This window comes from Pristiophorus japonicus, chromosome 12 (genome assembly GCF_044704955.1).
Source record: "Pristiophorus japonicus isolate sPriJap1 chromosome 12, sPriJap1.hap1, whole genome shotgun sequence".
NCBI lineage: Eukaryota > Metazoa > Chordata > Chondrichthyes > Pristiophoridae > Pristiophorus > Pristiophorus japonicus.
The window spans coordinates 188,859,625-188,884,727 of record NC_091988.1 but is presented as its reverse complement, the minus strand read 5'-3'; the positions used below and the strand labels follow the sequence as shown (position 1 = coordinate 188,884,727).

The 25,103-nt window shown below is 46.1% G+C and overlaps 1 protein-coding gene and 3 non-coding genes across 4 annotated transcripts in view; 3 read left to right on the top strand and 1 right to left on the bottom strand.

Moving 5' to 3' along the window:
• The first annotated feature begins 972 nt into the window (after positions 1–972).
• Positions 973–1,045, top strand: trnam-cau (transfer RNA methionine (anticodon CAU)). The gene has a single exon. It is a non-coding gene; the product is annotated as a tRNA-Met (tRNA).
• Positions 1,046–4,139: 3,094 nt separating this feature from the next.
• trnam-cau (transfer RNA methionine (anticodon CAU)) lies at positions 4,140–4,212 on the top strand. The gene has a single exon. It is a non-coding gene; the product is annotated as a tRNA-Met (tRNA).
• A 1,510-nt stretch (positions 4,213–5,722) lies between these two features.
• Positions 5,723–5,795, top strand: trnam-cau (transfer RNA methionine (anticodon CAU)). Its single transcript has one exon. It is a non-coding gene; the product is annotated as a tRNA-Met (tRNA).
• Positions 5,796–17,744: 11,949 nt separating this feature from the next.
• Positions 17,745–25,103, bottom strand: part of edem2 (ER degradation enhancer, mannosidase alpha-like 2) — a 42,503-nt gene continuing 35,144 nt past the window's right edge. Inside the window, exons 10-11 of the mRNA XM_070896292.1 lie at positions 23,967–24,088; positions 17,745–18,501 (exon numbers count right to left, since the gene is read on the bottom strand). Of these exons, the coding sequence (XP_070752393.1) occupies positions 18,016–18,501; positions 23,967–24,088 (608 nt within the window). The 3' untranslated portion in view covers positions 17,745–18,015. The remainder of the gene's footprint in view (positions 18,502–23,966; positions 24,089–25,103) is intronic.

The window sequence follows — 25,103 nt, the reverse complement described above, 5'->3', positions numbered from 1 at the left end:
TCTCCATGAACCCTTACCATTGCTTCTCTCCCTCACCCTCTCCCTGATCCTGGAGTACTGCGTGCAGTTTTGGTCACCTTACTTAAGGAAGGATATACTAGCTTTGGAGGGGGTACAGAGACGATTCACTCGGCTGATTCCGGAGATGAGGGGGTTACCTTATGATGATAGATTGAGTAGACTGGGTCTTTACTCGTTGTAGTTCAGAAAGATGAGGGGTGATCTTATAGAAACATTTATAATAATGAAAGGGATAGACAAGATAGAGGCAGAGAGGTTATTTCCACTGGTCGGGGAGACTAGAACTAGGGGGCACAGCCTCAAAATACGGGGGAGCCAATTTAAAACCGAGTTGAGAAGGAATTTCTTCTCCCAGTGGGTTGTGAATCTGTGGAATTCTCTGCCCAAGGAAGCAGTTGAGGCTAGGTCATTGAATGTATTCAAATCACAGATAGATAGATTTTTAACCAATTAAGGGTTACGGTGAGCGGGCGGGTAAGTGGAGCTGAGTCCACGGCCAGATCAGCCATGATCTTGTTGAATGGCGGAGCAGGCTCGAGGGGCTAGATGGCCTACTCCTGTTCCTAATTCTTATGTTCTTATGTTCTTATGATCCAACGACCCCCCCCCCCCACCCCGCCCCAGTGCCCCTCTCCCTGACATTCTCTATTAAGGCATCCCTGACATATTATTTCCGCTCTTTCTCTCTGACCCTCTCCGATGCCCCCTCCCTGATCCTCTCCATTTTCCCCCTCACTGACCCGCCTTCTCCCTTGCTCCCTCTCGATTGCCCCCAATCCCTCGATCAGTGGATCATTTAATGACATTTATGAACTGGACGGACACTAGGACCCCGCGGTTGTCCGGGTGCCGAAGTCTCTGCAGCACCACTGAAATGCTGGTAATGCTGTCGCCCCGCTCAGAAACCGAGTGTCAGAGCCTGAAGGCACTTTGCTGTTTTGAACATGTCGAGCCTCGTTAGCGCAGTAGGCAGCGCGTCAGTCTCATAATCTGAAGGTCGTGAGTTCGATCCTCACACGGGGCATGTGTTTTATAGGAAGCTGAATTTATAGAACCAACTGATAAGGGCCTGAAAGATCTCCAAAACCTTGCTGGGGTCATCTCTGACTTTGTATCCGCAGGTTTAATCTCCTGTTCGGTGGTCAGAGCCTGTTCAACATGCAGACAAAGGAAAGGCCAATGGTTGCAAGATCTTCCTGTGCAATTTTACAATTCCCCCTTTTTAAATTATTTTCACTTTGCGGATCATTGCATTATTTACCGATAACACGAAGTTCCCAATCTCGTGTTTCTCTATTTGCAATATACATTAACGATTTAGACGAAGGAACTGAATGTAATATCTCCAAGTTTGCAGATGATACTAAACTGGGTGGCAGTGTGAGGAGGATGCTAAGAGGCTGCAGGGTGACTTGGACATAGAAACATAGAAAATAGTGCAGGAGTAGGCCATCAGGCCCTTCAAGCCTGCACCACCATTCAATAAGATCATGGCTGATCATTCCTTCAGTATCCCGTTCCTGCTTTCTCTCCATACCCCTTGATCCCTTGAGCCGCAAGGGCCATATCTAACTCCCTCTTGAATATATACAATGAACTGGCATCAATAACTCTCTGCGGTAGGGAATTCCACAGGTTAACAACTGTCTGAGTGAAGAAGTTCCTCCTCATCTCATTCCTAAGTGGCTTACCCCTTATCCTAAGACTATGTCCCCTGGTTCTGGACTTCCCCAACATCGGGAACATTCTTCCTGCATCTAACCTGTCCAGTCCCGTCAGAATTTTGTATGTTTCTATGAGATTCCCTCTCCTCCTTCTAAACTCCAGTGAATACAGGCCCAGTCGATCCAGTCTATCCTCATATGTCAGTCCTGCCATCCCGGGAATCAGTCTGGTGAACCTTTGCTGCACTCCCTCGATAGCAAGAACGTCCTTCCTCAGATTAGGAGACCAAAACTGAAACAATATTCCAGGTGGGGCCTCACCAAGGCCCTGTACAACCTAAGTAAGACTTACCTGCTCCTATACTCAAATCCCCTTACTATGAAGTCCAACATACCATTTGCCTTCTTCACTGCCTGCTATACCTGCATGCCAACCTTCATTGACTGATGCATCATGACACCCAGGTCTCGCTGCACCTCCCCTTTTCCTAATCTGCCGCCATTCAGATAATATTCTGCCTTCGTGTTTTTGCCCCCAAGGTGGATAACCTCACATTTATCCACATTATACTGCATCTGCCATGTATTTGCCCACTCACTTAACCTGTCCAAATCATCCTGCAGCCTCTTTGCGTCTTCCTCACAGTTCACACCGCCACCCAGTTTAGTGTCATCTGCAAACTTGGAGATATTACACTCAATTCCATCATCCAAATCATTAATATATATTGTAAAGAGCTGGGGTACTAGCACCGAGCCCTGCGGCACTCCACTAGTCACTGCCTGCCATTCTGAAAAGGACCCATTTATCCCGACTCTATGCTTCCTGTCTGCCAACCAGTTCTCTATCCACGTCAGTACATTACCCCCAATAACATGTGCTTTGATTTTGCACACCAATCTCTTGTGTGGGACCTTGTCAAAAGCCTTTTGAAAGTCCAAATACACCACATCCACTGGTTCTCCCCAGGTTAGGTGAATGGGCAAATGCATGGCAGATGCAGTATAATGTAGATAAATGTGAGGTTATCCACTTTTGGTGGCAAAAACAGGAAGGCAGAATATTATCTGAATGGTGACAGATTAGGAAAAGTGGAGGTGCAACGAGTCCTGGGTGTCATGGTACATCAGTCATTGAAAGTTAGCATGCAGCTACAGCAGACGGTGAAGAAGGCAAATGGCCTTCATAGTGAGAGGCTTTGAGTATAGGAGCAGGGAGGTCTTACTGCAGTTATACAGGGCCTTGGTGAGGCCACACCTTGAATATTGTGTTTTGGTCTCCTAATCTGAGGAAGGACATTCTTGCTATTGAGGGTGTGCAGCGAAGGTTCACCAGACTGATTCCCGGGATGGCAGGACTGACATATGAAGAAAGACTAGATCGACTAGGCTTCTATTCACTGGAATTTAGAAGAATGAGAGGGGATCTCATAGAAACATATAAAATTCTGATGGGATTGGACAGGTTAGATGCAGGAAGAATGTTCCCGATGTTGGGGAAGTCCAGAACCAGGGGTCACAATCTAAGGATAAGGGGTAAGCCATTTAGGACCGAGATAAGGAGAAACTTCTTCACAGAGAATTGTGAACCTGTGGAATTCTCTACCACAGAAAGTTGTTGAAGTCACTTCATTAGATATATTCAAAAGGGAGTTAGATATGGCCCTTACAGCTAAAGGGATCAAGGGGTATGGAGAGAAAGCAGGAATGGGGTACTAAAGTTGCATGATCAGCCATGATCATATTGAATGGTGGTGCAGGCTCAAAGGGCCGAATGGCCTACTCCTGCACCTATTTTCTATGTTTCTATGTTTCTATTCCATTGCTTTAATAAATAAACCTGAGGTGAGAGAATATCGTCAATAAAGTGAATGAGTTTACTGCAGAGATACAAAAGGTAGAGGCAATAGTGCTGTGTATGATCGCCTTGGTACAATCCCATGATCACTAACCAGTAATTGCCCCTCTCCCCGTCCCCTCTCCATTACACCGTCCCTGTTCCCTGACATATTATTGCCTCTCTCTCTCGGTGACCCTCTCCATTGCTCCTCTCCCTGAATCCCCCGCCCTCAGTGTCCCCTCCCTGAACCACCTCCATTGCCCCTCTCCTTGAACCCCCCTACATTGCCCCTCTCCTTGACCCTCTCTCTCAAGGCATCCCTGTTCCTTGACATATTATTTCCGCTCTTTCTCTCTGACCCCCTCCGTTACCCCCTCCCTGACCCTTTCCTTTTCCCCCCTCACTGTCCCGCCTTCTCCCTTGTTCCCTTTCGATTGCCCCCACTCCCTCGATCAGTGGATAATTTAGTGACTTTCCGGTATGCACTATTAACTGGACGGACACTAGGACCCCGCGGTTGTCCAGGTGCACCACTGAAATGCTGATAGTGCTGTCGCACCACTCAGCTATCGAGTGTCAGAGCCTGAACCCTGTCTGCTGCTTTTATACACAGAGCCTCGTTAGCGCAGTAGGCAGCGCGTCAGTCTCATAATCTGAAGGTCGTGAGTTCGATCCTCACACGGGGCACAAATTTTATATGGAAGCTGAATTTATAGAAGCCGCTGAGCAGGGCCTGAAGGGTCTCCAAAACCCTGCTGGGGTCGTCTCATGACTCTTCGCAGGTTTAATCAGTGATTATTTCACAACCGTATGGGCCAAGTTTACTAATCTCTCAGTTAAATTTTATCATTTTAATTTTGCGGATCATTGCAAAATTTAAGCTGAAATGTGATTTAGCCAAACAGCTACTTGAAGGTAAATCAGTATCAGAGCAGTGGGACGCATTCGAGGAGGAGATAGTTTTATTTAATTGTTATTTCAGATTTCAGCATCTTTTGTAAGGAGGAGATGGTTCAGAGCAAGTATGTCCCCTGAAAGAAAAAGGGTGTGGCTAAAAAATTCTAGAGCCCCCTGGCTGTCAAGCAGCATACAGAGTAAGATAAAGAAAACAAGGGAAGCTAATGACAGATACCAAGGACACAATAAATGGTAGAACACTGATAAGTGTAGGGGAACAGAGGGTCCTTGGAATGCATGTCCACAGTTCCCTGAAGGTAGTAAGGCAGGTAGATAAGGTGGCTAAGAAGGCATATGGGATACTTGCCTTTATTAGCCGAGGCATAAGAGTAGGGAAGTTATGCTTGAACTCTATAAAACACTAGTTAGGCCACAGCTAGAGTACCGCATGCAGTTCTGGTCACCACATTGCACCCGAGAGGGTACAAAGGAGAATAACGACGATGCTGCCTGGACTGGACAGTGTTAGCGATGTGGAAACATTGGATAGGCTGGGTTCTTTTCTTTGGAACAGAGAAAGATGAGGGGAAACCTAATTGAGGTGTATAAAATTATCAGGGGCCTAGATAGAGTGGATAGGAAGGACCTATTTACCAAAGCAGAGGGGTCAATATTAGGGGGCATAGATTTAAAGTAATTGCTAGGAGGTTTATAGTGGACTTGATTTCACCCAGAGGGTGGTGGGTGTCTGGAACTCAGTGCTTGTAAGGGTGGTAGAGGCAGAAATTATCATAGCATTTAAAAAGTACTTGGATATGCACTTCAAGTGCGGTAACCTACAGGGCTACGGGCCAAGAGCTGGAAAGTGGGATTAGGCTGGATAAATCTTTGTCAGCAGGTACAGACACAATGGGCTGAATGGCCTCTTTCTGTGGTGTAAATTTCTATGATTGTAACCCATTCTTTATTGCCCCTCCCTGCCCCACTCTCAATTGCTCTTCTCACTTATCCCCCTTCTCCCTCTGTCCCTTGCCTCCTACTCCTCTTTTGAGGCTCGATCAGTCCTTGACTTTCCAGTGTCTGCCTCTAGCAGACGGACACTAGGACCCCGCGGTTGCCCGGGCTATCGCCCGTCTCTCCACTGCCGCTGGGAACCCTCTGCGCCGCTCCCGGGGACAGAGCAACTCCAGCCGGTGTCCAGGTCTGTCTCCAGCGCCACTCAAACCCTCTCATACTGCAGCCCCGCACTCAACATCCCAGTCCCAGAGCCTGAAGCCGCTCTGCTGTTATTACAAGCGGAGCCTCGTTAGCGCAGTAGGCAGCGCGTCAGTCTCATAATCTGAAGGTCGTGAGTTCGATCCTCACACGGGGCACAAATTTTATTTTAAGGATTAGCCCTAATTATTTGCACAGCAGCAGCCAGTTTGGCCATTTGACCCCCAAAATGTATTAAATAGATTAAATGCATTTAATAAGTCCTGTAAATTTATTGCGAAATAAAAAAAATATTTAGTTCAATTCTTGATGTCCAGCAAGTGTCAGCTGTGGCTCAGTGGGTAGCACCCTCGCCTCTGAGTCAGAAGGTTGTGAGCACAAACAAATAGGCTGACACTCCAGTGCATTGCTGAGGGAGTACTGCACTGTCGGAGGTGCCGTCTTTCAGATGAGATGTTAAACCGAGGCCCTATCTGCTCTCTCAGGTGGATATAAAAGATCCCATGGCACTATTTCGAAGAAGAGCAGGGGAGTCATAGAAAATAGGTGCAGGAGTAGGCCATTCGGCCCTTCTAGCCTGCACCGCTATTCAATGAGTTCATGGCTGAACATGCAACTTCAGTACTCCATTCCTGCTTTCTCACCATACTCCTTGATTCCCCTAGAAGTAAGGACTCCATCTAACTCCTTTTTGAATATATTTAGTGAATTGGCCTCAACAACTTTCTGTGGTAGAGAATTCCACAGGTTCACCACTCTCTGGGTGAAGAAATTCCTCCTCATCTCGGTCCTAAATGGCTTACCCCTTATCCTTAGACTGTGTCCCCTGGTTCTGGACTTCCCCAACATTGGGAACATTCTTCCTGCATCTAACCTGTCTAACCCCGTCAGAATTTTAAACGTTTCTATGAGGTCCCCTCTCATTCTTCTGAACTCCAGTGAATACAAGCCCAGTTGATCCAGTCTTTCTTGATAGGTCAGTCCCGCCATCCCGGGAATCAGTCTGGTGAACCTTCGCTGCACTCCCTCAATAGCAAGAATGTCCTTCCTCAGGTTAGGAGACCAAAACTGTACACAATACTCCAGGTGTGGCCTCACCAAGGCACTGTACAACTGTAGCAACACCTCCCTGCCCCTGTACTCAAATCCCCTCGCTATGAAGGCCAACATGCCATTTGCTTTCTTAACCGCCTGCTGTACCTGCATGCCAACCTTCAATGACTGATGTACCATGACACCCAGGTCTCGTTGCACCTCCCCTTTTCCTAATCTGTCACCATTCAGATAATAGTCTGTCTCTCTGTTTTTACCACCAAAGTGGATAACCTCACATTTATCCACATTATACTTCATCTGCCATGCATTTGCCCACTCACCTAACCTATCCAAGTCGCTCTGCAGCCTCATAGCATCCTCCTCGCAGCTCACACTGTCACCCAACTTAGTGTCATCCGCAAATTTGGAGATACTACATTTAATCCCCTCGTCTAAATCATTAATATACAGTGTAAACAGCTGGGGCCCCAGCACAGAACCTTGCGGTACCCCACTAGTCACTGCCTGCCATTCTGAAAAGTCCCCATTTACTCCTACTCTTTGCTTCCTGTCTGACAACCAGTTCTCAATCCATGTCAGCACACTACCCCCAATCCCATGTGCTTTAACTTTGCACATTAATCTCTTGTGTGGGACCTTGTCGAAAGCCTTCTGAAAGTCCAAATATACCACATCAACTGGTTCTCCCTTGTCCACTCTACTGGAAACATCCTCAAAAAATTCCAGAAGATTTGTCAAGCATGATTTCCCTTTCACAAATCCATGCTGACTTGGACCTATCATATCACCTTTTTCCAAATGCACTGCTATGACATCCTTAATAATTGATTCCATCATTTTACCCACTACCGATGTCAGGCTGACCGGTCTATAATTCCCTGTTATCTCTCTCCCTCCTTTTTTAAAAAGTGGGGTTACATTGGCTACCCTCCACTCCATAGGAACTGATCCAGAGTCAATGGAATGTTGGAAAATGACTGTCACCTCCTTAAGTACTCTGGGATGCAGTCCATCAGGCCCTGGGGATTTATCGGCCTTCAATCCCATCAATTTCCCCAACACAATTTCCCGACTAATAATGATTTCCCTCAGTTCCACCTCCTTACTAGACCCTCCGACCCCTTTTATATCCGGAAGGTTGTTTGTGTCCTCCTCAGTGAATACCGAACCAAAGTACTTGTTCAATTGGTCCGCCATTTCTTTGTTCCCCGTTATGACTTCCCCTGATTCTGACTGCAGGGGACCTACGTTTGTCTTTACTAACCTTTTTCTCTTTACATATCTAACAAAACTTTTGCAATCCGTCTTAATGTTCCCTGCAAGCTTCTTCTCGTACTCCATTTTCCCTGCCCTAATCAAACCCTTTGTTCTCCTCTGCTGAGTTCTAAATTTCTTCCAGTCCCCGGGTTCGCTGCTATTTCTGGCCATTTTGTATGCCACTTCCTTGGCTTTAATACTATCCCTGATTTCCCTTGATAGCCATGGTTGAGCCACCTTCCCTTTTTTATTTTTACGCCAGACAGGAATGTACAATTGTTGTAGTTCATCCATGCGGTCTCTAAATGTCTGCCATTGCCCATCCACAGTCAACCCCTTCAGTATCATTCGCCAATCTATCCTAGCCAATTCACGCCTCATACCTTCAAAGTTACCCTTCTTTAAGTTCTGGACCATGGTCTCTGAATTAACTGTTTCATTCTCCATCCTAATGCAGAATTCCACCATATTATGGTCACTCTTCCCCAAGGGGTCTCACACAACGAGATTGCTAATTAATCCTCTCTCATTACACAACACCCAGTCTAAGATGGCCTCCCCCCTAGTTGGTTCCTCGACATATTGGTCTAAAAAACCATCCCTTATGCACTCCAGGAAATCCTCCCCCACCGTATTGCTTCCAGTTTGGCTAACCCAATCTATGTGCATATTAAAGTCACCCATTATAACTGCTGCACCTTTATTGCACGCACCCCTAATTTCCTGTTTGATGCCCTCCCCAACATCACTACTACTGTTTGGAGGTCTGTACACAACTCCCACTAACATTTTTTGCTCTTTGGTATTCTGCAGCTCTACCCATATAGATTCCACATCATCCAAGCTAATGTCCTTCCGAACTATTGCCTTAATTTCCTCCTTAACCAGCAATGCTACCCCACCTCCTTTTCCTTTTATTCTATCTTTCCTGAATGTTGAATACCCCTGGATGTTGAGTTCCCAGCCCTGATCATCCTGGAGCCACGTCTCCGTAATCCCAATCACATCATATTTGTTAACATCTATTTGCACAGTTAATTCATCCACCTTATTGCGGAGACTCCTTGCATTAAGACACAAAGCCTTCAGGCTTGTTTTTTTAACACCCTTTTTCCTTTTAGAATTTTGCTGTACAGTGGCCCTTTTTGTTCTTTGCCTTGGGTTTCTCTGCCCTCCACTTTTCCTCATCTCCTTTCTGTCTATTGCTTTTGCCCCCTTTTTGTTTCCCTCTGTCTCCCTGCATTGGTTCCCATCCCCCTGCCATATTAGTTTAAATCCTCCCCAACAGCACTAGCAAACACTCCCCCTAGGACATTGGTTCCGGTCCTGCCCAGGTGCAGATCGTCCGGTTTGTACTGGTCCCACCTCCCCCAGAACCGGTTCCAATGCCCCAGGAATTTGAATCCCTCCCTGCTGCACCACTGCTCATGCCACGTATTCATCTGCGCTATCCTGCGATTCCTACTCTGACTATCACGTGGCACTGGTAGCAATCCCGAGATTACTACTTTTGAGGTCCTACTTTTTAATTTAGCTCCTAGCTCCTTAAATTCGTTTCGTAGGACCTCATCCCTTTTTTTTACCTATGTCGTTGCTACCAATGTGCACCACGACAACTGGTGTCCTGGACAATATTTATCCCTCAATCAATGTAACAAAAAAACAGATTATCTGGTCATTATCACATTGCTGTTTGTGGGAGATTGTTGTGTGCAAATTGGCTGCTGCGTTTCCCACATTACAACAGTGATTATACTCCAAACGTACTTCATTGTTTGTGAAGTGCTTTGAGACGTCTGGTGGTCGTGAAAGGCTCTATATAAATGTTAAGTCTTTCTTTCGTTCATGTTAATCATAGAAGAAGAAATTTACGGCACAGAAGGGAGCCATTCGGCCCATCGTGTCTGTGCCGGCCGAAAAAGAGTTATCCAGACTAATCCCACTTTCCAGCTCTTGGTCCTTAGTCTTGTAGGTCAAATTTATATACATTTACTTTTTAAATGCTATGAGGGTTTCTCCCTCTACCATCCTTTCAGACAGTGAGTTCCAGGCCCCCACCAGCCTCTGGGTGAAAAATGTTCTCCTCAACTCCCCTCTAATCCTTCTACCAATTACTTTAAATTTGGGGAAAAATAAGTGAGCGCACAGCTCCAGACTTCAGCTGCCAGAAGTTTGGCAGACAGGATGTTCGGGGAAAATGGTGTGTTACAGAGAAAAGGACTGTTTTCTAATCCCTACGTATTATTTATTTTATAATTACAGTATTCCACCTTTTAAAACCCACTTTAAAAGAAAGACTTGGATTTATACAGTGCCTTTCATGACCAAAGCGTTTTACAGCCAATGAAGTACTTTTGGAGTGTAGTCACTGTTGTAATGTGGGAAACACGGCAGCCAATTTGTGCACAGCAAGCTCCCACAAACAGCAATGTGATAATGACCAGGATAGGTTCCGAGGAAAAGCTTATGGTTTGAATGGTGATCCTTCTTTCATTTCCAAACTCTTTTATTTTCTCAATGCTACTATGGTCATTAGAGTTGCCACTTGCCAACCCGCCAAGATTACTCTGGACGCTCCAGGAATTGAAAATTAATCTCTTGGATACTGCTGTGGAAAAAAGTTCAGGCAAGAGGTTATTACACAAAATTAGGACTCATGGAATTATGGGTGATATTTTAGCATGGATTGAGGATTGGTTAATGGATAGAAAACAGAGAGTGGGAATAAATGGAACTTTTTCGGGTTGGCAGGCTATAACTAGTGGGGTACCACAAGGATCAGTGCTTGGGTCTCACCTATTTACAATTTATATTAATGACTGTAAATGCAGAAATGCAGGGAACAGCACCAACCCTTGTACATAGCCGCCTTTGATCTCACAAAGACCTTTCACACCATCAACCGTGGGGGATTATGGAGCGTCCTCCTCCGTTTCGGCTGTCCTCAAAAGTTTGTCATCATCCTCCATCTGCAAGCCGTGATCCTGACCAATGGATCCACCACAGCCCCAATCCACATCCGGACCAGGTCAAGCAAGGCTGCATCATTGCACCAGCGCTCTTCTTGATCTACCTTGCTGAAATGCTTCATCTCACCCTCAGCAAGCTCCCCACTGGAGTGGAGCTAACTTATAGAACAAATAGGAATCTGTTCAACCGCTGCCGCCTCCAGGCCAGATCCAAGTTCGTCCCATCCTCTGTCATTGAACTACAGTACGCAGATGATGCTTGCGTCTGCGCACACTCGGAGGCCGAGCTCCAAGCCATCATCAACACCATCACCGAGGCGTACGAGAGCATGGGTCTTAAATTAAAGAAACATCCATAAGACAAAGGTCCTCTACCAACCTGACCCCACCACACAGCACTGCCCCCCAGTTATCAAAATCCACGACGAGACCTTGGACAACGTGGACCATTTTCCATACCTCGGGAGCTTATTGTCAGCAAGGACAGACATCGATGACGAGGTCCAACACCGCCTTCACTGTGCCAGTGCAGCCTTCAGTCGCCTGAGGAAGAGAGTGTTTGAAGACCAGGACCTCAAATCTGGCATCAAGCTTATGGTATACAGGGCAGTAGTGATACCCGCCCTCCTATATGGCTCAGAGATGTGGACTATATACAGCAGACACCACAAAAAGCTGGAGAAGTACTACCAGCGCTGTCTCCGCAAGATCCTGCAAATCCATTGGCAGGATAGACGCACCAACGTCAATGTTCCCGCTCAAGCCAACTCATCATCTTCATCATAGGCAGTCCCTTGGAATCGGGGAAGACTTGCTTCCACTCCTGAAATGAGTTCTTTGGTGGCTGAACAGTCCAATACGAGAGCCACAGACTCTGTCACAGGTGGGACAAATAGTCGTTGAGGGAAGGGGTGGGTGGGACTGGTTTGCCGCACACTCTTTCCGCTGCCTGCGCTTGATTTCTGCATGCTCTCGGCGTTGAGACTCTAGGTGCTCAGCGTCCTCTCGGATGCACTTCCTCCACTTAGGGCGGTCTTGGGCCAGGGACTCCCAGGTGTCAGTGGAGATGTTGCATTTTATCAGGGAGGCTTTGAGGGTGTCCTTGTAGCGTTTCCGCTGCTCACCTTTGGCTCAGTTGCCGTGAAGGAGCTCAGAGTAGAGCACTTGCTTTGGGAGTCTCGTGTCTGGCATGCGGACTATGTGGCCTGCCCAGCGGAGCTGATCGAGTGTGGTCAGTTTTTCAATGCTGGGGATGTCAGCCTGAATGAGGGCGCTGATGTTGGTGTGCCTGTCCTCCTAGGGGATTTGTAGAATCTTGCGGAGACATCGTTGGTGATATTTCTCCAGCAACTTAAGGTGTCTACTGTACATGGTCCATGTCTCTCAGCCATACAGGAGGGCAGGTATTACTACAGCCCTGTAGACCATGAGCTTGGTGGCAGTTTTGAGGACCTGGTCTTCAAACACTCTTTTCCTCAGGCGGCCGAGGGCTGCACTTGCACACTGGAGGCAGTGTTGGATCTCATCGTCGATGCCTGCTCTTGTTGATAGGAGGCTCCCGAGATGTGGGAAGTGGTCCTCGTTGTCCAGGGCCGCGCCGTGGATCTTGATGACTGGGGCACAGTGCTGTGCGGCGAGGACAGGCTGGTAGAGGACCTTTGTCTTACGGAAGTTTAGTGTAAGGCCTGTGCTTTCGTACGCCTCAGTAAATACGTTGACTATGTCCTGGAGTGCAGCCTCTGTATGTGCGCAGACACAGGCGTCTGGCCAGCATCCCCAGCATCAAAGCATTGACCACGCTCGATCAGCTCTATTGGGCGGGCCACATCATCTGCATGCCCGACACGAGACTCCCAAAGCAAGCGCTCCACTCGGAGCTTCGACACGGCAAGCGAGCCCCAGGTGGGCAGAGGAAACACTTCAAGGATACCCTCAAAGCCTCCTTGATAAAGTGCAACATCCCCACCGACACCTGGGAATCCCTGGCCAAAGACCGCCCAACGTGAAAGAAGAGCCTCCGGGAGTGTGCTGAGCACCTCGAATCTCATCGCCTAGAGCAAGCAGAAACCAAGCATAGACAGCGGAAGAAGCGTGCATCAACCCAGACTCCCTACCCACCTTTTCCTTCAACCACTGTGTGCCCCACCTGTGACAGAGACTGTAGGTCCCGCATTGGACTCTTCAGTCACCTGAGAACTCACTTTTAGAGTGAAAGCAAGTCATCCTTGACTCTGAGGGACTGCCTATGATGATATTAATGACTTAGATGATACAAAGTTAGGCGGGAGAATAAACTGTGAGAAAGACGCAAAGAGGCTGCAGACAGGTTGACTGAGTGGGCAAGAACATTTCAAATGGAATACAATGTGGGGAAGTGTGAAGTTATCCACTTTGGTAGAGAAAACAAAAATGCAGAATATCTTTTGAATGGTGAGAGACTGGGAAATCTTTGCATTCAGAGGGACTTGAGTGTCCTTGTACATGAATCACAGAAATGTAACATGCAGGCTCAGCGAGCAATTAGGAAAGCAAATGGTATGTTAGCTTTTGTTACAAAGCGATTAGAGTATAATGGTAAAGAAGTCTTACTATAATTATACATGGCATTGGTGAGGCTACACCTGGAGCACTGTGTACAGTTTTGATCTCCTTACCTAAGGAACGACATACTTGCCTTAGAGGGAGAGCAACGAATGTTCACTAGACTGGTTCCTGGGATGAGGGGATTGCCCTATGAAGAGTGATCAAGTAGACAAGGCCTATATTCCCTTGAGTTTAGAAGAATGAGAAGTGATCTCATTGAAACATAGAAAATTCTTAAGAGGCTTGAGAGGGTTAATTGTGAGAAAATGTTTCCCCTGGCTGGGGAATCTAGAACACGGGGTCACAGTCTCAGAATAAGGGGTCAGCCATTTAGGACTGATATAAGGAGGAATTTTTTCACTCAAAGGGTTGTGAATCTCTGGAATTCTCTACCCCAGAGGGCTGCGGATACTCAGTCATTGAGTATATTCAAGGCAGAGTTCAATACATTTGGGAGAACTAAGGAAATTATGGAAAGGTGGATGTGAGGTAGAAGATCAGCCATGACCTTATTGAAGGGTGGAGCAGGCTCGAAGGGCCAAATGGCCTACTCTTGCTCCTATTTCTTATGTACTTAAACTAAAATATTTTTTTCATTTTCTTTGAATGTTTGTTATAAGTTATTATTATTAGTTATAAATTACTGAAGATGGGCAAAAAAGGTTGGACCCTGAAAGATTGAGTGTTGGCGTGGGGTGTAGGGCTGGAAGAGATTTCAGCGATGAGATGGGATGAGGTCATGGAATGATTTAAAGACAAAGATTTAAAATGTAATGCACTGGGGACAAGGAGCCAATATAGATCAGCGAGGGCAGCGGTAATGAGCAAGGACAGGATGCACGTTGCGGTGTTTTGGACAAGCGGAGTTTACGGAGTGCGGAGGATGGGAAGCCAGCCAGGAGTGTTGGAGCAATTGAGTCTAGAGAGGATTAAGACATGCATAAGATTCTCAGTGGTGAAGAGGCTGAGGTAGGAGTGGAGGTGGGCGATGTTACGGAAATGGAAGTAAGCGTTTTTTATGGTGGAGAAGAAATGGGATCTGAAAATAAGTTCATGGTCGAACAAGATGGAAAAACTGCAAACAGTCTGGCATATTGGGAGACACTGCCTGGAGAGTGGTTGCGGGTGGGAGGGACGCTGGTGGAGTCTGTGGGAAGGATGTGTAACGTGTAGTAGAGACCAAAGACTATGACTTCAGTCTTCCCAATACTGAGCTGGAAGAAATGATGACTCGTCCTACACTGAATGTCCAACAAGCAGCAAATAGGCAGTGGAGAGGTCGAAAGATGGAGCGGAATGTCATCAACAGACATGTGGTTTCCAATCCTCCAGGATTGCCCTGGTGTCTGCAGGAAATACCCATTGATCTCCTGGGCACCACTGTGAGCGCCCCGGGAGAGACATTTCAAGGGCATTAAAAGAAATGGTGTATGTTTTTAATTGATTTTCTTTGAACATTTATTAGTTATAAAAATAGTGGGGATAGGAATGAAGGACGAGTGGGGCAGTTGGAGGCAGAAGGTCCACTGCGTCCCATCACCCATGTGTTCGCAGACCTACATTGGCTCCCGGTTAAGCAACGCCTCAATTTTAAAATTCTCATCCTTGTTTTCAAATCCCTCCATGGCCTCGCCCCTCCCTATCTCTGTAATCTTCTTCAGCCTCACAACCCTCCAAGATATCTGCACTCCTCAAATACTGCCCTCTTGAGCATCCCTGATTTTAAATCGCTCCACCATTGCTGGCCATGACTTCTGTTGCCTAGGCCCTAAACTCTGGAACTCCCTCTCTAAGCCTCTCCGTCTTTCTATCCTCCTTTAAGACGCTCTTTAAAAGTTACCTCTTTGACCAAGTTTTTGGTCATCTGCCCTAATTTCTCGTTATGTGGCTCGCTGTCGTTTTGATTCAAAACACTCCTGTGAAGCACTTTGTGATGTTTCACGTTAAATACGCTATATAAATACAAGGTGTTGTCATGTGATGAAACCTCCAGGAATACATTGAACCAGAGTTGGCAAACCTAGGTGGAACCCCATTGTTTATCAATGATGTAGTTGATAGAACATAAGAACTAGGAGCGGCAGTAGGCCATTTGGCCCCTCAAGCCTGCTCCACTGATCTGAGTGGAAAAGAAATGTGTCGATGAGGAAAAGGATGGGGGCAGGGAGGGGGGCATTAGTTTTTGCATTACCTCATTTTCTGTCTTACTCTTTTCAACCTCACTATGGAACTCTGTGTTTCCCAGAAAATGATTTAGATTCATTCCAGACCTCCACTATGTTCTATGTCCTGTGATGAAAAGTGTGGGGATTTTATATGACAAGGAGTTAGTTTGTTTATGGGTTAAGGGAGTAACTAATACAAACTTCAAAATCATGAGGAGTGGGGTCTGGACAGAGTAGAGAGAAACTGTTCCCATTGGCAGAAGGGCCAGAGGACACAGATTTAAGGTGATTCGCAAAAGAACCAAAGGTGACGCAAGAAAAAACTCTTTGATGCAGCGAGTGATTAAGATCTGGAATGCACGTCCTGAAAAAAATTTGCAAGGCTACGGGGAAAGTGTGGGGGAGTGGGACTAGCTGAGAGTCAGCATGGGCTTGACAGGCCAAATAGCATCCTTCCATGCTGTAACTATTCTATGATTCTAAAGAGATTTTATAGAGCGTGTGTGCTGTTTTTCCCAGAAAACAGCACTCGCCTTTAAAGTGCACTGAGACATGCAATGATCTAATTTCTGGAAGCAGATAACATTACAAATCACTTGATTTTTTCCTCCGGATTGTCACTTTAATTAGATTATCGTGATTCACTTCCTGCCAATTTTATATATTCACCAGGAAGCCTTCAATTTATTATCTGGTTTGAACCCTCTTGAAACGAAGTATCATTATTTAAATTAAGAAACCCTTTGTCTTTCTGTGATCTTTTTAACTCTACTCATCCATTGTGTGATAGTTCGGATTCTGCTTCAAAATCCGTCAGTAGCTATCTAGAGAAAAGGAAGGTTATTTATGTTTCAGGTGCACAATCCATCAGAACTGAAGACAAAGACGAAAAAGCATTTCAATAAAGTTGGAAAAAAAAGAGAAAGTAGGGAAATAATTCTCGCCGAGCTCATGCCAAAAAGAACCAGAGAGGAAATGAGTTTTTTTTTAAAACGCATAGAGCCATCATCTGGAATGCGTTGCCTGGAAGCAGATTCAATAGTAACTTTCAAAAGGGAATTGGATATATACTTAAAAAGTTAAAAAAAATAAATCAGGGCTATGGCGAAAGAGTGGGAGATTAGGATTAATCTTTCAAAGAGCCGGCACAGGCTTGATGGGCCAAATGGCCTCCTTCTGTGCTGTAAGATTGCAGGATGACATGACTGGCTGCTGGCTTCCCCAAACAGGTTTCCTTTGTTCTCTTTACATGTAGTTTTGTGCTTAAACTGCATCTGTAAATACACCTCCAGATATTCAGATACATTTGTGGTACAGAAATGCATGGATAAAGAACCAAGTACGGACTACTGGACTTCTTAACTAGTTGACGATTCAATACGGGATGGGCGGAGGGGGAAAAGAGTTACATTGTTAGTAGTGCCGTCTTTCAGGTGAGATATTAAACCGAGACCCCCATTGGCTACTTGGATATATGCAAAAGATTCCACGGCACTATTCGAAGAACAAGTAGTTCTCTAGTTCGGACGAAGTGCCATCGACCTGAAACGTTAACTCTGTTTCTCTCCACAGATGCTACCTGACCCGCTGAGATTTCCAGCATTTTCTGTTTTTATTTCAGACTCCAGTATCTGCAGTATTTTGCTTTTGTATTAGTTCTCCAGTGTCCTGGCCAACATTCCTCCCTCCAACCCCACCACCAAAAATAGGTTGACTGATCATTCGCTGTGCGTGGGACCTTAGAATCATAGAAATTTACAACACGGAAGGACACCATTATGGCCCATCATGTCCGTGCTGGTCGACAAAGGCCTATCCCACCTAATCCCACTTTCCAGCTCTTGGTTCGTAGCCCTGTAGGTTACGGCACTTCAAGTGCACATCCAAGTATTTTTTTTAAATGTGGTGAGGGTTTCTGCCTCTACCAACATTTCAGGCAGTGAGTTCCAAACTCCCACCACTGTTTGGGTGAAAACATTTCCCCTCAAATCCCTTTCGAACCAACCTTGCTGTGCATAACATTGGCTGCTAGGATTGGCTACATAATAATAATGACTACACTTCAAAAGTAATTTATTGGTTGTAAAGCACCCGGGGACGTGAAAGGCACTATATAAATGCACGGTCTTTTTTTATTTCTGTTAACAGATACAGGGAGCTAAATCCCTCACCAAATGTTTTGTGCCTCTAGAGATGATGCTGGGATATTGGTGCAACACTCTGCTCTTCTTCCTGCCCTCCAAAAAAAAGACAATCCTGTGAAAATCCATTACAAACAAAACAGCCAAACTTTATTCCACTTAATTTCATAAATAAAGTCCATTTAGATCACAAGGTCATTGTGCAGGTTAGGAATAGTCTGTAAATACTTGACCCAAGACAGCGAGTTTTGAGCTAAAATGCTGACTGGGGCAGCTTAGTACTGGAACTGCTTTCTTATTTGTCCTCTTTGTTTTTTTCCCAGCTTGGGCAGCCCGCATGCCCTTGCTGTATTGGTGATGTCGCTCTGTGGCGCCAGCCGTGGACAGTCCCACCCGCTCGTACTGCGAGGTGCGGAATCCTTGCATCAGCCCCTCAACCTCCCACCGCTCCTCCTTGTGTTGGCTGCAGCAGTGCAGGGCCGCCGGGTCGATGGGGTGCGCCTCAGTGTTGAACAGGTAGCCGCCGGCGCCCAGCACGCACTCGCCGTAGGGCGTGGTGACCGTGTGGAAGGTGGAGCCGTCATTGTGGAGAAAGTTGCCCGGGTCAAAGAGCAGGTAGAGATATTTCACCGTTTCCGCGAGGAAGAAGGACTCCATGCGATTGTCCAGTTTGTGGTCCCGCAGGTCCCGGACCTTCAATGCAAGGAAACAGATCTGATCATCAAGTCTATAATAACACGCAGGCACAGGTGCTCAAACATTGGATTGGAAGCAAAAGGATTCAATAACATTACAAACTTGCGGCCCACACACAACAATCAGTGAGTGAACATACAGGGTGGTGTGCGACACAGAGCCATGGAAAGCAGAAATAGCCACGTAATGCATATATGTAGTGGTGGCCTGTGGAATTCTGGGCACATTGTAGCCAAGCCTAATCTTGCGCTCACCCAACATAAAGATGTACGTGAGCTTTCCGGCAGGAGTGACTAGGTAGAAATCAGCAGCAGGAACAGTGGGTGATTATGAGGATACGCAATACGTTTTCTACATTACAAGAGTGACTGCACTTCAATAGTACTTCATTGTAAGCGTTTTGGGACATCCTGAGGTTAAGAAAGAAAGACTCGTATTTATACAGCGCCTTTCACGACCACCGGACATCTCAAAGCGCTTTACAGCCAATGAAGTACTTTTTGAAGTGTTGTCACTGTTGTAATATAAGTAACGCGGCAGCAAATTTGCGCACAGCAAGCTCCCACAAACAGCAATGCGATAAATATTGTCCACGATACCGGGGATAACTCCCCTGCTTTTCTTCGAAATAGTGCCAATGGGATCTTTTACGTCCAGCTGAGGGAACAGAAGAGTCCTCAGTTTAACGTCTCATCTGAAAGACGGCACCTTCAACAGTGCAGCACTCCCTCAGTACTGCACTGGAGTGTCAGCCGAGATTTTTTGAGAGTCGATGTGGGTTTTTGCACCTCTGAATCATTCCAGACCACGAGCTTCTCATCTGACTTAACTGAAGGCGGGGAAGAAGGAAGGTGTGCAGATGCAGTGTAGGCATTTCCATAAAGGGAGGGAGTGAAGTCTGACCGAGTTCCCTCAAGCCAGGCTTCAAAAGGCTGATCCTAAAGCAACACTGGTCCTGGAACAAGCGATCCCTCAGCTTCGATACAGAAGGCCCTTTTTCACGACAGGAATGCAATCAATTGTAAGTCTCCCTCCATCAGCTGTACTCAATAGTGTAAACATGTCCAGGTTCCAGGAGCCATTGGGACTGTAGGCTCACTAAAATGAGGATCTAAGATTCTACTTTCCGGATAGTGGGTCTAGTCCTGAGCATTTACTCTATGTGGGTCTCCATAGAAAAATTAAGCCCAGTCTGGTCATTACCACATTGCTATTTGTGGGAGCTTGCTGTGCGTACATTGGCTGCCGCCTTGCCTACATTACAAGTGACTGTACTTCAAATAGTACTTCATTCTCTGTAAAGCGCTTTAGGACGTCCTGAGGTCCTGGGACTAGCTGAAGTGCTCTTGCAGAGATTCGGCATGGGCTCGACAGGCCGAATGGTCTCTTTCTGTGCTGTAACCATGCTATGATTCTATGAAAGGCGCTATATAAATGCAACTCTTTTTCATGTAAATCCAAACGCGCACAGACTCTGCTGAATTATCGTCAGAAGGAATTTCACTCCTACGGACAATATAGTGTTGCTATCTTCTAAGCATCATCCTTAGTCAGAACTGCTAAACTAACTAAAACTGTGAAGTGTTTTTTGGTGACTTGTTAATTGTTACCCTTCATTGTGTGAAATATTCAAAAACATTCACTCCTGCCCATAGTCAGATCAGAACTCCATTCAGGATTCAATGTCCCATTTCCAGGGCCCTACAGTGAAGTGAAGGAGTCAGAAAATATTGGTGCATTATATCGACTTTAACTCCCTTTAATTATATCAGAAAAATCAGACACTTGACAAGACTTTGCTAGACCCCAACATTTAGTGTCAGCCATGGCTCAATGGATAGCACACTCGCCTCTAAATCAGAAGATTATGGGTTCAAGTCCCACTCCAGGGACTTGAGCACATAAATCTAAGCTGACACTCTGAGGGAGAGCTGCACTGTCGGAGGTGCCGTCTTTCGGACGAGATGTTAAACCGAAGCCCCATCTGCTCTCTCGGGTGGACGTAAAAGATCCCATGGCACTATTTCGAAAAAGAGCAGAGGAGTTATCCCTGGTGTCCTGGCCAATAGTTATCCCTCAATCAAAAAAAACAGATTATCTGGTCATTATCACATTGTTGTTTGTGGGAGCTTGCTGTGCGCAAATTGGCTGCCACGTTTCCCACATTACAACAGTGACTACATGCCAAAAGTACTGAATTGGCTGTAAATTGCTTTGAGATGTCCGGTGGTCGTGAAAGGCGCTATACAAATCCAAGTCTATCTTTCTTTTGAAACATCTACTGCTCCCCTGCCCTCCCCCTTATAAATCACACTACAATCCTCCCCACTCCCGAAAACCTTTCAGGATGCCACGCTTTTCAGAGATTGTTAAGTCTAGTGGAGATTGGACTTTGGAGCAGTCCATGTAATGGCCAACTTCACCCTTTCCTCAGCAGTCATTGTATCTGCATTTGTCGACTGCTCATGGACACCTCTTAAGTCAGGCAGTACCGTGAGCAAACATAAACAAAATTCCCACCTCACTGTCTTGATATAAATGATAGCAGCAAGGAATGATGAAGGAATATTTTGGCAGGGGAAAAAAAAAGACAAAAATGTAAAAACGGAGGACAGCCCAGCAAAACCAACCATTGCACGCACCCAAATCCAATTAAAAACTAACAGAACAAAGTGGGTGGGTTTCTATGGGCATCTCCTTCTCGCCTACCATAGAACATAAGAACATAAGAATTAGGAACAGGAGTAGGCCATCTAGCCCCTCGAGCCTGCTCCGCCATTCAACAAGATCATGGCTGATCTGGCCGTGGACTCAGCTCCACTTACCCGCCCGCTCCCCATAACCCTTAATTCCCTTATTGGTTAAAAATCTATCTATCTGTGATTTGAATACATTCAATGAGCTAGCCTCAACTGCTTCCTTGGGCAGAGAATTCCACAGATTCACAACCCTCTGGGAGAAGAAATTCCTTCTCAACTCGGTTTTAAATTGGCTCCCCCGTATTTTGAGGCTGTGCCCCCTAGTTCTAGTCTCCCCGACCAGTGGAAACAACCTCTCTGCTTCTATCTTGTCTATCCCTTTCATTATTTTAAATGTTTCTATAAGATCACCCCTCATCTTTCTGAACTACAACGAGTAAAGACCCAGTCTACTCAATCTATCATCATAAGGTAACCCCATCATCTCCGGAATCAGCCTAGTTTCAGCAAAAGAACTGAGAAAACTCAGGTTAAAAGCAGGGAGGTAGTGTTAAATTTCTATCGAATCTTTCACGAAACACAAAAGGTTAGTATGCAGGTACAGCAAGTGATCAGGAAGGCCAATGGAATCTTGGCCTTTATTGCAAAGGGGATGGAGTATAAAAGCAGAGACGTCTTTCTACAGTATAACAGGGTATTGGTGAGGCCACACCTAGAGTACTGCGTGCAGTTTTGGTTTCCATATTTATGAAAGGATATACTTGCTCTGGAGGCAGTTCAGAGAAGGTTCACTAGGTTGATTCCGGGGATGAGGGGGTTGACTTATGAGGAAAGGTTGTGTAGGTTGGGCCTCTACTCATTGGAATTCAAAAGAATGAGAGCTGATCTTATCGAAACGTATAAGATTATGAGAGGGCTTGACAAGGTGGATGCAGAGAGGATGTTTCCACTGATAGGGGAGACTAGAACTAGAGGGCATGATCTTAGAATAAGGGGTCGGCCATTTAAAACTGAGATGAGGAGGAATTTCTTCTCTCAGAGGGTTGTAACTCTGTGGAATTCACTGCCTCAGAGAGCTGTGGAAGCTGAGACATTGAATAAATTTAAGACAGAAATAGACAGTTTCTTAACCGATATGGGGATACGGGGTTTATTGGGAGGGGGCGGGGAAGTGGAGCCGAGTCCATGATCGGATCAGCCAGGATTGTATTAAATGGCAGAGCAGGCTCGAGGGGCCATATGGCCTACTCCTGCTCTTATTTATTATGTTCTTATGTAGACCACACTTGGAGGACTGTGATCAGTTCCGGTCTCAAAGAGGATAGTGAAGCACTGGAGAAAGTGCAGAAAAGATTTACAAGGATGTTACCAAAATTGAGAGGATGCAGCCAACAGGAAAGATTGAGCAAGTTGGGACTCTTAGTGTTGGTAAAAAGAAATTAAGAGGAGACCTGATAGGGGTCTTTAAAATTATGACGTGGTTTTGATAGGATGGATGTGGAGAAATGGTTTCCTCATGTGGGTCAGCCCAGAACAAGGGGAAATAAATATAAGATAGCCACTAACAAATCAATTAAAGACATTGCACAAGAGTGGTGAAAATGTGGAACTCGCTGGCACTTGGAGTGGTTGAAGCAGCGAGCATTGATGCATTTAAAGGGAGGCTTGATGCTTATAAGGGGTTATGGGGAGCGGGTAGGGAAGTAGACCCGAGTCCATGATTGGATCAGCCATGATCGTATTAAATGGCGGAGCAGGCTCGAGGGGCCGCATGGCCTACTCCTGCTCCTATATCTTATGTTCTTATGTTTACATGAGTGAGAAGGAAATAGAGGGACGGGGGACAGGGTAGGGAGCATTCATTAGAGTGGAAAGAGACTCGTGCGGAGTATAAACATCACCATTAACCAGTTGGGGCGAATGGCCCATTTCTGTACTGTAGATTCGATGTAATTGCACAACCAGGAACTGGGCAAAATGGCCAATTCCTTTGTGTAGAACAAACAGAGATGGACATGTCCGTGTACAACCCGGTTTCTCTCTTTCCCGGTCTCTCCCAGCAGTACGCGCACAGTCAGGATGCTCAATTATCTCGTCAATTTCAATTATCTCATCAATATCTCGAGAGTGGTGGAACGGGCAGGCTAGCTTACAGGCCTCTCCCTGGAGAGTTTACATCATTCCTTCTTCTGTGTACCACAAGGCATGCTTGAGCTCCACCCAAGATGGACAGTAAGTTTTTATTTTACTGCCCCCATCCCCCACACACAAAATGATCTTGATCAGGAACTGGAACATAGCAACAACAACTTGTATTTATGTAGTGCCTTTAGCGTAGTAAAACATCCCAAGGCGCTTTTCACAGGAAATTTAACACCGAGCCATACAAGGAGAAATTAGGGCGGACTTGGTCAAAGAGATAAGTTTTAAGGAGCTTCTTAAAAGGTGGAAAGTGAGGTGGAGAGGTTTAGGGAGGGAATTCCAGAGCTTTGGGTCCAGGCAGCTGAAGGCACGGCCGCCAATGATGGAGCGATTATAATCAGGGATGCTCAAAAGGGCAGAATTAGAGGAGCGCAGACATCTCGGGGGATTGTGGAGCTGGAGGAGATTACAGAGATAGGGAGGGGCGAGGCCACTGCAGGAATTGAAAATAAGGATGCAAATCTTTAAATTGAGGCGTCGGAGCACATTAGAAGAAACTCAGTGATGAGGCAGCATGATTTACAGGAAACACGGCTGAGCTTCAATAGGTTCAGTACTTACGGTAGCAAAGCCACAATCCACGCGGCTGATCTCTTCAATGGCCTCGATGACATCCCTGCCCAGCTCCAGGAGAGTTGGGTCTCCGGTTGCTCGATAAAGATACATGGCACTCTCTATAAGCTCTGTAATGACAAACCATCCCCGTTAACAGTATGAGCTCAGGCTGGCAAAATCCAGTCTCTTTCAACATTGCATCAGTTGCACTGGAACAAAGACAGCCGTGGATGTGGGAGGACCCCAAAGCTAACAGTTGGCTGTATGGTTACATTTTTAACTCTGCCCTTGAATCTTTGTGAAGTTTGGGCGATGTCCCTGATGGGCTTCGTAGACTGTGGGACACCTTAGCATGTGGTGAACCCCAGCCATCAGCGAGCCAAGAGTTTGAAATGGCCCCATCGCAGATCAGTATGTGCATTGGGGCCAGTGGAGTCCAGAATAAAAGGTACTCACTTTGGCATCACACCAGTGGTGGTGAAGTATGTAGGGGGAATAATTGATATTTGATTTCTTTCTTGCTCGATTTTCAAAAACCAGGTGGGATGTAAATCGGGCGGCCCACTTTTGCGCTGACACGGAAGAACATTTACATCCCCCGAGTGTCAGCCGTGGCTCAGTGGGTCGCACTCTCGCCTCGGAGTCAGAAGGTTGTGCATTCCAGAAACTTGAGCACATAAATCTAGGCTGACACTCCCAGTGTGGTACTGAGGGGGTGCTGCACTGTCGGAGGTGTCGTCTTTCGGATGAGAAGTTAAACCGAGTTAACTCAAACCGGGCTATAATGAATGGTTAGCCTTTTTTGTGTACAGGTATTACAGGATAACCTTGCCCGGATGCTTGACAAGACAACAGAGTCAGGCCCCTGTACATATGCTGGCACTCTCATTGGTTTCACTCTATACACCAAGAAATAAAAAAAAAAAGACTTGCATTTCTATAGCACCTTTCACGACCACCGGACATCTAAAAGTGCTTTACAGCCAATGACGTACTTTCGAAGTGTATCCACTGTTGGAATATAGGCAGTCCGGCAGCCAATTCGCGCACAGCAAGGTCCCACAAACAGCGAAGTGATAATGACCAGATAAACTGTTTTTTTGATGTTGATTGATGGATAAATATTGGCCCATGACACCGGGG